Below are 12012 nucleotides of genomic sequence, written 5' to 3'. Positions count from 1 at the left end.
ATATTCGTGCCCAAAGAGTTGTGAGGTGAAGTAATCCGCCGGGCGCACGATTCAAAACTGGGGGGCCACTTTGGCTTTGTAAAAATGGTTTCGTCCAGAGATAGTTTTGGTGGCCGGGCTTACGGAAGGACGTGACCCAGTACGTAGGCGGCTGTGCTATTTGCATGATGGCCAAGAAGCGGGGGGGGGGGGGGGGAAGGCTCCCGGAAAACTGTAACCCCTTCCCCCCGCGTCGAGGCTGTGGGAATGCATTTCCATTGACTTTATTACAGACTTACCCCCCTCGCAAGGGAAGACGGTGGTGTGGGTGAACGGGTATGAAGGGAAACCATTCCTGGAGCTGCCATCTCTCCCCTTCGCTCTGAGTGGCAAGGAACGCTAGCCATTGATGACTGACATTGTATGAACTGTAGAGCGATGTGACTCGGTGTATGAGTCTCTGCAACACGCTTGCGCCTGAGGAAGCATTCGAGAAACAGATATCCAGCCGGTGTGCTGTCGCGCTGGACCTGGGGACTACCTGTGGATTTTTTGAAAGAGGTGTAGAATCCACCCTGATTTCAAGACGAACTGTGTATGCTCCTTTAATGAGCTGTATGGAATGTTGAAAGCTGAAGACTCCATGTACGGTGCTCAATTGAAGGTGTCAGTGAGTCACTATATCTGAAACAAATTTCATGATATCAAGTGCTTATCAATAGATACAACATTTTGTAATATTTGCAGTGTTTTGTGGTTGTTTTGCCGACAGGTTTTTTGTTTAGTGCCCCGCAAAAGAGGCAGAGCAAGTTGCAGTCCAGGGGCAGCTTGTGTGAAATCAGAAGGAAACCCAGCAGAGAAGAGTGTGAGACTGGGACAAGGCTAGTGGGGAATCAGTCCTGGTCTGGAGAAAGAAAAATGCTCAAGAGACTGATGTTTATTAACCATTATTCTTTATTAGACCTCACAGAGGTGTAAACTATACATACAAATACATTAGAAAGATACCCTCTTACAGTAATGTTTCACATTATGGACTGGATCCCAAGAGGGGTTGACAAACGTTTCAGTACATTCTACAAACCAAAAGTTGCAGTAGCCTTTATGAGAACAGTATGACTGAGCCCTTTTTTAAAAAAACTGCCATCAATGTAGGTTGCTTATTTTTGAAAGAATGAAAACTCGATAGCTCACTATTGAGATGTTTTGGACTAATTATGGTAAAGATATATAAAGAGGCCTTAAAAAGCATGAATACACAATTGTTTTTGGAACAGTATTTACCAGGTTGGACAGGTTGCACAGAGCAGGGAACCTGGCTAAATGGTTCTGAGTGGCCTGTTGATTGAGCAGGTCAGTATCTTTTGGTCAGTATCAAGATGCTTAACTTTGCTGTGTGTTTGTGGATGGACGGTACTGTTGAAGTATTTGATATGGTGGGGGACAGTGGGGGGGGGGAGTTTGCAACACAGCAATGTTACATACACAGTATGAAATATCATTTGCCTGTCATCACATTATGACACTTTTCATTTTGCAAGATCAGAAAGAAAGCTAAGCACTATACAAATCCAGACATTTACAGCCCAACCTACAAAGCGTTGTACTGGAGCATTGCCCGTTCAGCTCAGCAGGACTTGTGCCAACATGAGCAAATGTGCCCTTCATTACTTCCCTGTTTTACCATTAGAAACAGTGGCTTTGTGGTGATATTAAAAAATTGCAAATGCCTCCATACATTCCCATCCCTTCTAAACACTGGTATGGATTAGACTCCTGGCTTAAGGGGTATGGGACTCATTCATAGTTTTCTCTGAAACAACTGTCTGTTAGAAAACCATTTGGACATTCATTTCAGCATTTAGACTTTTGGCAGTTCAGTACAGAAATAAGTTATCAATAGAGGACTACCTACAACAACCTAGATTTGTAGGAGGTCATGCATCCAGGTATCAGCCAGTCTAGTTGGCTTCTAAGAGTAGATGCTATTGGACTCAGGCAGATAACATCAGAAGTTTGAAAGCAATTTTGGTAATCTTAGCCTCTGAGGATGCATGGGTAAAAATACCTGTAGAATTCCAAAGTCTCTCATAACATTCCTGACCGCATTCTGATTTTGTTTTTTAAAAGCAATATGTTATCACTAAGAAATTTTGTGTGTGGATGGCTGGCAGATATCTGCAGAAAAACTTGTTCAAATGTACCAGTGCGGTGCTTCAGTTGCTTCACAGCTCTCCTTGGGTCGCAATTGATTTTTCCTCAGGTAAACGCTCGGGCTTGGTTAGTCTCTCTGTCATACCTCAAAGTAAAAGTTGTTTTCATCTACTGTATAGTAAAAGGAAGCTTGCCCGTGTGTAAGTTTGATGCAGGCAAGCTCCTTGCTTAAGGCTCCAGTCCTCAATGGGGCTTGTGCCGGCGGAGCGCTTTGGGGATTGGGCTGCAAGTGGAAATAATTCTAAATTACAACACAGTTTATGTAGACTGCTTACAACAGGCATTAAGCAAATGGACTGAATTGCAAGAAAGCAGCAAAAATCATTAAGGCGCACAAAATCACTGACATGCACAGGGCCCCAGCACATAATCTGTGCTAGCACAGAAATCTTGGAAATGTCTTTGTGCTGCCCCCTGCCATGGCTTCAGTTTCATTCTTCAATAGCAAAGTGCTGTTTGTAAATTAAGGTCAGCGGGACACTGGATTTTTTTTCCTTTGCAAGTGGAATCTATCTTATCAGGTAGAATTTGGATGTAAAATATAGACTAGTCTCCTGTTGCAGTCTAAAGCCAATGCCAGCTCACAAAATGGTTTCCTTGACTGCTCTAGAACACGAGCTCAATGCCTTCAATGAAGTGTTTATGAAGGTACTTTGAACTATGTAGTCATAGGACTTAAATAGTATATGTGCACTTTCAGCTGTAAATTAATTTGAAGGTGCTGCCATGTTGTTCATCACTGATGTCAATCCATAGTTTAGGTAACCCAAAAGACTTGGAGTACTACCAAAAAAATCCCATTGGGTTGAATGCAATGACACACTTCTGCTTTGGCACCTTTCTCTGATTGAACTAAGGAGTCTTCTCTTCCATTTAGATCCAACCCATTGATCTCATTTGAGATACTGTGGATGAACTGTTGTGGATTAGACTAAGGGCCTTGTACCTGTTAGTTTTTTAAGTGTACCAGTAAAAACGGGTTGTGTAAATACAGCAAATATGTACAGATACATGTGTCATAGAGGTATGTTCGTCCAGGAGCTGGGGTTGATTGTAGTTCCTGGTCAAATTATGTACACTCTGTGGCACATTACAGTTTGCTAGCATGTAGTCTGGGGGAAAGGCCCTGTGAACATACATTAAAGGTGAAAGCTTTTTAACAGCAACTGTTTTCCTCATGTACTGAATTAGAATGATTCCTATGCAAAGCACATGTCTATGTGCAAGTTGAGGATAACATATGCTTTTAAGTCAGAATATATAGCAGCAAAAGTATAATATTAGGGACCATTATAAAATGAATAGGCTTGCTTAGCAAAGCAAAACCAACCAACCACGAATACCATTATTTAGGTGCATCCAAGACATTTTGATAGTTTTGAACTATGAATGCATAAACCAGCATTTTACAGATAACATTGAATGTTGACTTCCTTATTATTATTCTACTTAATAATGTTTTTACATGTGACTTCTAGGTCAGTCCATATATCAATTAGGTCTGAGAGCACAGATTTAAAATTATTGGCAGCCAATTACCAATCTGTCTATTTGAAAAGTCCACTGATATCATTGCAACATGGAGTGAAGATAGAACTACAACCCCTTCTCCATGAGAACCTCATTCTCCACATTGTAAAGAATTGGGTGTGGTCTTGCTGCAGGGGATAATTGTAGTGATAATACAAGCATGGCTATTTAACAGATATTCCCTCTAGTAGCAGAGCCAGTGTGACTCAAAGCAAGATATAGGCACTCCCCATAAAATTGGTGACATACACCAATATGTCAGATTCATTCCTCATGTTTTGGAAATGTTGGTTGTGGTTGGTTAGCAGATATAAGGCTCTGTTGATGCATGCCTATGGAATTTGCTGAAAATAATTCAAGAGTTTATGTGTGTGAGAAACAGATAATTTGTGCTGCAAATTATTGAAGCAAAAAGAAAAAAACACAAAGCAAAATCAAACAAACAGCCTTGCCCCTTTAATTCATTCATTCTAAGGCTAGGTACGATAGACAGTAGTTTCCCAGTGACTTGAAGTAGGTATGATAAAGTTATCATTGCCAATGGGGTATACCTGTTCTCCCCTCCCCGGTCCCATTTTGACCTCTTTCCAAATGAAATAGACCTTTCGGGTCTAAAAGAACGAGGGTCCTAAGTGTATTTCAAAATATTTGACTAGAGTTCAGCATGCCCAGAGTGTGGGATGGTAAACCAGCATTGTACCTCTCAAGGCCAGATTTTAATCTGAACCTTACTTTTTCAGCTGGTGTTAGTTTCCATTAAACTTCAAGGGACTGGAGCTGCTATTGATACCTAGCCTCAATCTAAGATTTGGTTTAGTCATTGTTAGAGTGGTATCTCTATACTGTATTATATGTAGTCAAGTTTCAGATATTCTTATAACCTCCTTCATGTAAATGTCAAACAGGAAAAAAATTGTATGTATGATACTGTGTTTGAGCAACAATAATCTTGTAGAATATTGCAATACTGTGATAAGCAAAAATGTCTATTGCAGGATTAAAATGAATAATAGGTTTGTATTTAGGATTTTGTTTATCTTTTAAGACAGGAATTTTATGTATATGATTTACCAAATAGTGCTTCTATTTCTAAAGTAAATGGTTTGTGAGAAAAATCACCATTGTAGAATTTTGACATTAAATAGCGCCAAAAAAAATCAAATCCCTCTTTTAAAAATAATCACCAATACAAAGGCATTTAACTTGGGGTAGCCATTTGAAGCCAGAGCCATCAAAATCACTTTGGATAAATGGAATTCTTGTTTGAACTGGAGCAATATTTTTAAAAGAGGAATCAGTGGTATATACGGTATATTTAATAAATTATTACAATTCATTTCCAGACTAAAAGTAGTTTTAAACACATTAAATAGACTGGTTATACTTTCATCAGAACATTGTTTTTCTATCTAGTCTCTAAATTCAAAGAATCTCTAATTGGGTTTAACTTTTCTTTTAAAAAAACCCTAATGGTGTTGTTCTTGCACATTATGTCTGTGAAAACCATAGAAAATTTAAAAAAAAATCACACATGCAGACTCTCAACACACACACAATTTCAGCTTCACAGGTTGCTAGCCATACATTTTCAACTCTTTCACAATCTGGAGCAGTTGATTTTTAGAGAATTGTGGCTTCCTTTCTTCTTGTCCCCCTGCAAATGCATTTCCCCCTTTTCCTTTCAACTTCAGGGCAGTTATAGCTGTAGCTATATTCTTATAACCTCCTTCTTGTAAAAGCCAAACAGGAAAAAGAATCATTCAGACCAAGGGGATGCATCTAACCATGTAGTTCCTCTGATGGAAGCATGTTTCCATTTGTGGAAGTGGGGGTTTGATGATTTTGGCCACTTCTCCCTCCACTATAGACCTCCATGTTGCCCCGCTATGTTTTTCCTGAATATCTACTCAAAAAGTTCCAGGAACAAAATTTTAGGGGTTTTAGTGGGCTGCAGCAGAATAGGGAGGTAAATAGTTGGAGATACCCCAGAGTCTCCAAAGTGGTCTCACTGATGTTTTTGGGACTACTCAGGAGTTATCAATTAAAAGAGTGCTGCTGTAAAGAAACCTAAACACTTTTGCCCCAGTCCAGCTAAGGAGGTCCATATGCTGGTTTCCACATTTGTATTATTTGCGGGATCATGAACTTTGGGTGTAAATCCAATGTGTGCTGCTATGCATCTGAAAGTGGATGTCATTTTCAGCACACTGCATTGATTTTCAATGGAAAGTACATTAAAATGGATGTCCTAATCCCACATGCAGGTGTCACTAGGAACCTATAAATATCGGTGTGTTTATCATGGTAGAGGGTCTGTTTTAGGGCATTTTCATGACTGGACTTTCCCCTGATTTCCCATACAGGCCAGCACTGGCTCCTATGTACATTCTGTTTTAAAAATGATTTATCACTGGCAACATTCACACATGCAGATGAATGGCACAAGTAAGGCTCAAGGGTGCTTTTATTTACTATTGCATGTGAAAATGTTCCCAGGCATTGGAATGGAACTGTAAGGTTGACCTTCTTGATGAGAAGATGATCTTGGATTTATACCCCACTTTTCACTCAAAGTCTCAAAGCAGCTTACAATCTCCTTTTCCTTCCTCTCTCCACAACAGACACCCTATGAGGTAGGTGGGGCTGATAGAGCTCTCAGAGAACTGCTCTTGAGAGAACAGTTCTGCTGAGAACTTGTGGCTGACCCAAGGTCACACCAGCAGCTGCATGTGGAAGAGTGGGGAATCAAATCCAGTTCTCCCAGATTCGAGTCCATGCGCTTAACCACTACATCAAACTCACTCCTTGTTTATTTCAAGAGAGGTTCAGTGTGTGTGTGTGTTTTAAAATGGTTATACGAATTGTAATTCTGGTGTGACACCATTTTTGTAAATCATTTTTAGGTGTATAGTTTATTTCACAGCTCGAGCCTTTTGCCATAATGTAGAGTCCCACATCCTGGAACAAGTACAGGATTGTTTCCTGCATTTGAACAGAATGGACATGTATGGAGTTGTGGTGTAGCTAGGCTTGCCTAGGTATGGCCCCATGAATCAATGTACTCAGTACTGTTGCAGTACAGCCTCCATTCATCTCATTGGGATTTGTGCAATTGCTCTGTATAAGTCCCACTAAAACAAATGAAGGATAAACAGTGGCCATGTTGGGAGCACCTCCCTGGATATTCAAGAGTCTTGAAATTCAATGCCCTATCAATCACTGGGGTAAACACTCTCTTCCAGTTTAACATATATTCTTTTCATATTTTTAAGTGAGAAAAAGTTGAAAGGCTATGGCTATGCATGTTTCAGTTTTAATAAGCAAATACTATATATTTGTCATTTTCTTTAAAATATGTATATGCTTTCTTTTATAGGTTTTTGTTTTTAAAGTCAAGTACTTTCTTAAATGAACAATAGCACCACTTTGGCATTGTTGACCAAACGAGTAAAAGGTAAAGCAAAATTAGCACGCGATCCTTTCTTGAAATTAATTTGTAAAAGTTCTTGATCTCAGAAATGGAGGCGCCTTGGATACAGCAAATGCAATGTATGTGTATACATTCATAGGTTCCAGCCATCATTCAAAGATGATGATAGAAGGGTATTAAGATGATGCCCCAGCAGTTTGGCCAAACACAATGCTTTTGTACCATCTGAGTCTGTCTGAATTAAGCCCCAGTCTGTGCAATGTCACTCCACACATGGTTTCTCAGTATTGACTTAGATCCAAGCCATAGGACTGGCTTGAGAAGTGTCCTTCCACTAATGGAAAGATACCTTCTATGAGTGCCAGAGTGCTTTTGGATCCAACTCAATGGGACTTCTCTTTCTGTAAATATGGGTAGGACTGCAGCCTTAGATTAAATTCACATATAAGTTTTTTTTAAGAGGTAACAGTGCAATCCTATGCAGATGTACTCTAGTCTAAGTCAATTGAAATTAGGGGTCTTAGAAAGATGCACGGCTTTTTTTGAGCAAGAACGCACAGGAACACAGTTCTGGCTGGCTTGGCATCAGGGGTGTGTCCTGATATGCAAACATGTTCCTGCTGGGCTTTTTCTAAAAAAAAGCTCTGGAAAGATCTAATGCTGTTTAGGATTGTTCTGTAATAGTACTTATAAAGCGTCACAGAATACTATGATATAGGTATTTTTGTAGGAGTGGAGGTTGAACACCTCTATGGCACAAAATACATTATCAGCAGAATCATTTGGTACAGTTTGTTGTGGGAAGTGGGCTGAAAAATGAGGGGGATTTCCATCTTTGAATACTCCCCCACATAAGAAATGCCCACCCACAGAAAGGAGGCATGTCAGGAGGAGGTTTTATACATGGGGGAACATCCAAACATCCAAGTCTGTCATCGGCAACCTCAAGTAGTATAGAGCGCTGAAAGTGATTTGGCTGAGCATGTAGCTGAGCTCATGAAATAGGTAGGGTGAAGGTGGGCTCGTTGGTGAGCTGCCATATTCTCTCCACTGGGAATTAATTTAATAAAGCAGAGCCTGGAGGATTCTGGGGCTTTTCCAGGAATTTGGGCTGGGGGGAGTCCTCTCCTAGCACTGGGCTCTTAAGCCAGATGAGCATCAGAACTACATAGTTGGGAGAAGGGTTTGGGGGAAGATGACTACTAAATAAGTTGCCTGGTCTGGGTTGGAAAATACCTGGAGACTTTGGGGTTGGATCCAGGAAAGGGTGAGGTTTTTTTTTGGGGGGGGGCTCAGCATGCGACAATGCCATAGAGTCCACCCTTCAAAGCTGCCATTTTCTCCAGGGGAGCTGATCTCTGCCAGCTGGAGATCAGTTGCAAATGTGGGAGATCTCCAGGCCCCACCTGGAGACTGGCAACCCTATTACTAAAAAGGAGGACTTGGGCAGCCCATATGTAAGAAGCTTAGAATAATGCAGATGGCTTGGTTGTTTCCTGTACAAAAGGAGGCTGAAGCTAAAAACAGAGCTTGGAACAACTATATTAAACTACCATTAGAGAGGCTGCAGTGTTTAGAGAGTGCTGCTCGCTAGGTCCTACAGGCTATTTCCTACATTTTAGAAGACAGAGGCTTAATTCAGAAAAGGAGTAGCCCCAAAACATGTGATTCAGGGACATGGAAGGTTGCCATGTCTCACAACCCTTAAGTGCTCTCATCATGCTATTTTTCCAAAAAGGGTCCTGGTGTGACTAATATTAATTAATTAGTATTAATTTATTAAACTGCATCTTCTCAGAGAAGAGGCAGGAAGAGCAAACTTCTGGCACTGGTTCTAGAGTTCATTTCCTAAAAACAGCCATGGCTGACCCTTTCTACTCCATGCTGTCATGCACTGAAAGGCAGATATACTACACCTTTTTAAAAAGTCTGTGGTTATAACCCTATACCAAGTTAGACACCCTCCATATGTGCAGGGCTTTTTTTGAGCAGGAACGCAGTTCCAGCTGGTTTGGTGTCAGGGGGTGTGGCCTGCTCTGCAAATGAATTCCTGCTGGGCTTTTTCTACAAAAAAGCCTTGTGTGAAACAATGGTGATGTCAGGGGGTATGGCCTAATATGCAAATGAGTTCCTGCTGGGCTTCTTCTACAAATATAGCCCTGCATATGTGTAACCACCACTTGGAAGCCACCTCCACAGAGGCAGTTCCACACAGTAGGATCTCAGGGATGTATCATTTGGTACAGTTTGTTGTGGGAGGTGGGCTGAAACAAGAACCATCAATTACAAGTTCTTGGAGTAAAATCAATGTTACTATTAAATTTAATACTGAAATGTTTAATTAGAAACCTTTTAAAACATTTTTAAAAGCTATATTCTATAACAATATCTCTCTCTTAATTTGGCATAGTTTTCACTCCGCTTCCAAGTTTATTATTTTGCTTTTACCTCTTAAAGTTTTGGCCAAACCCTTTCATATCACAAGCTACAAAAATAGCACCATTGTACTATGAAACAGTTTTACATACTGATGATATATGTGTTAATACCGATATGCTAAATTTCTACATACTGCACTATATGGAGGAAGAAAAAGACATTTTATTTATATCGTTGCAAAATAACTCATTACCTGAAAGAATCAGTGAGGATTTAAGAGAGCGACGAATGCTCTCTGCTGATTCAAAACAAACAGACAGACGAGAATCCTATTGTTCATGTTGCATCTATTCACATCTTCATGTGTATGGGGAGGGAGGGGGGAGCTTTGCCTTAAAATCTGTCATCCTGATCCAGCAATTTGTTGCAGACGAGGGGCTCCCATGTAGCCATGGAGCTCCAGCATATGCAGGCTGCTCCATTCACTTAAGTGGCTAAGGGCAGCTTTGTGCGCACAAAAGGAAATGTGCACATAGATATATAGCTGCTTTCTCTTTGAAAATAAATGAATGATGCTTCCTGTAAATGCAGAAGCTCTACATGCCTGTTTCAGCACATAAGGAGTTCTGGGGCAAATGTGTATAATCCATATGCTGTTAAATCGCCACAAGTGAAATTAATATTACTTTACAGCTGCTGCTACTGGGAATGTTACACTGTGCAAATATGAAAGGGGGCAAACAAACAATGTTATCAGACGATGTAAGACAAACAGTCTGTTGCTTGTTTAGAAGTGCAAACATTAAAAAAAGAGAAAGAAACCACTTAGACAAGGCTGGTGAATGACTCCAACAGCCAGGGTTCATAAGTTAATTTAGTGCAATTGGATCCATCAAAGGCCTGTACATTTGCTGGCTTTTGAGGGGCTCAGGACTTTATGAGAGTTGACTATTTGCGCGCACATGTGTTTGTGTGTATGCATGCAGGACATTTTATGGCAGGTGAATGATTGGAACAGCGATCGACCAACCTCAGAAACGTTTGAGCACTGAGTTGGTTTCTATTGGAATGTTTACTTGCATTGTTCATTGGGAGAATGCCCATTACTGGAGATTTCATCAAGCTTATCGAACTCTAGTGTTTTGTCCAATGTCTGACAAATTTATTTACAGCAAAGTATCCTGCAGATGGCACATTCATTCTTCAATCTTATGGATGGGCTTTTCTTACATTCTGTAGTTCCGGTTTCCTGTGCTTCCTCTACTTGTGTTCTTCAAATGCACTTCCTGAAATAGAAATGGGAGAAAAATCAGCATGTATATAAAACTTTAACCCCTTTCCAAATTCTCACTGTCTTCAGTCTCTTGGCCAGCTGCTTCTATTTCCATTTCGGTTATACTGTGAAGGGGTAACTTTCCCAAGATTAGTCATTTGTTGTGTGTATAATGATCGAAATCTCCTACCTGTACCCTATTGCTTCTCAAATAGGGTCCTATCAGGGTAGAGTCTAGGGTTGCCAGGTCTAACTCAGGAAATACCTGGGGACTTTGGAGGAGGAGCCAGGAGTAACATTGTGACAAGCATGACTGAACTCTGAAGGGAGTTCTGACTGACCATCATATTTAAAGGGGCTGTGCTCAGGGGTCATTTTGTAGAAAAATAGGTGGTGGAGCTCATCCAGGGATTGTTATGCAGCTGCACATACAAGGAGGAGGAGGTGGAACTCTCAGAAAGGTGAGGAGGTGGCACTCTCAGAAAGCTGCGCTCCTGTGAGCTCCCACTGAATCTGAGCCTTGGCTGTGCTCTTTTTAAATGCCTTCCCTTCATTTGGAAAAATAGAAGATGGGGGCATGTTCTTTGGGGGCTCATATAATTGGAACCCCTGGTCCAATCTTTTTGAAACTTGGACGGTTTTTTGAGGAGAGGCATCAGATGCTATGCTAAAATTTTGGTACTTCTACCTAAAAAACCAGCTCCCACAGAACCCCAGGTACCAACAGATTGATTATTCTACCCTATGGCAAGGGTGTCAAACATGCAGTTTGGGGGCCGAATCAGGCCCCTGGAGAGCTCCTATCAGGCCCACAAGCAGCTAGCTGTCATCTGCTTCCTTCTCCCTCTCTCTTGCTTCCTTCTGCATCACAGCTTGCTTTGCCAGGCTTGCTCAGAGCTACTGAGCCAAGCCTCTCTTCTTTCTATTGGCTGAGGTTCCCCCGCCTCATCCCCTGGGGAAGGAAGGAAAGAGCCAGAGCTTCCTTTGTCTGGATCTCATGGGAGAGATGCAAAGAAGCATCTTTAAAACCAGTGAGTGCTAATGTTTTAAGCATCTTTTAAGTTTTTTTAAAAATATATATTTGTGTTTGTGTTCTTTATAAAATTTATATCTCTGCTACCTAGTCTTAAATAGGTACACACATGGCCCAGACTGACATGGTTTGGCCCAACCAGACATGATCTGGCTCAACAAGTCTCATTTATGT

At 40.9% G+C, this 12012-nt stretch overlaps 1 protein-coding gene across 6 annotated transcripts in view; it reads right to left on the bottom strand.

Annotated features, from left to right (window-relative positions):
* Positions 1-910: 910 nt before the first annotated feature.
* The window catches only part of IGF1 (insulin like growth factor 1), a 122790-nt gene continuing 111688 nt past the window's right edge, over positions 911-12012 (bottom strand). For 4 of the 6 annotated variants that reach the window (XM_060245608.1, XM_060245603.1, XM_060245606.1 and 1 more), the window contains exons 4-5: positions 10763-10818; positions 911-2416 (exon numbers count right to left, since the gene is read on the bottom strand). In XM_060245608.1, coding sequence (XP_060101591.1) covers positions 2377-2416; positions 10763-10818 — 96 coding nt within the window. In that variant the 3' untranslated portion in view covers positions 911-2376. Of the gene's footprint in view, positions 2417-9736; positions 10819-12012 lie in introns of those variants that run through there. The other 2 variants (XM_060245604.1, XM_060245609.1) reach the window with 1 other exon arrangement.

The sequence above is a fragment of the Heteronotia binoei genome, chromosome 8, assembly GCF_032191835.1.
Source record: "Heteronotia binoei isolate CCM8104 ecotype False Entrance Well chromosome 8, APGP_CSIRO_Hbin_v1, whole genome shotgun sequence".
Classification (NCBI taxonomy): domain Eukaryota; kingdom Metazoa; phylum Chordata; class Lepidosauria; order Squamata; family Gekkonidae; genus Heteronotia; species Heteronotia binoei.
The sequence above is the reverse complement of the archived record's forward strand: the minus strand, read 5'-3'. Positions and strand labels throughout refer to the sequence as shown.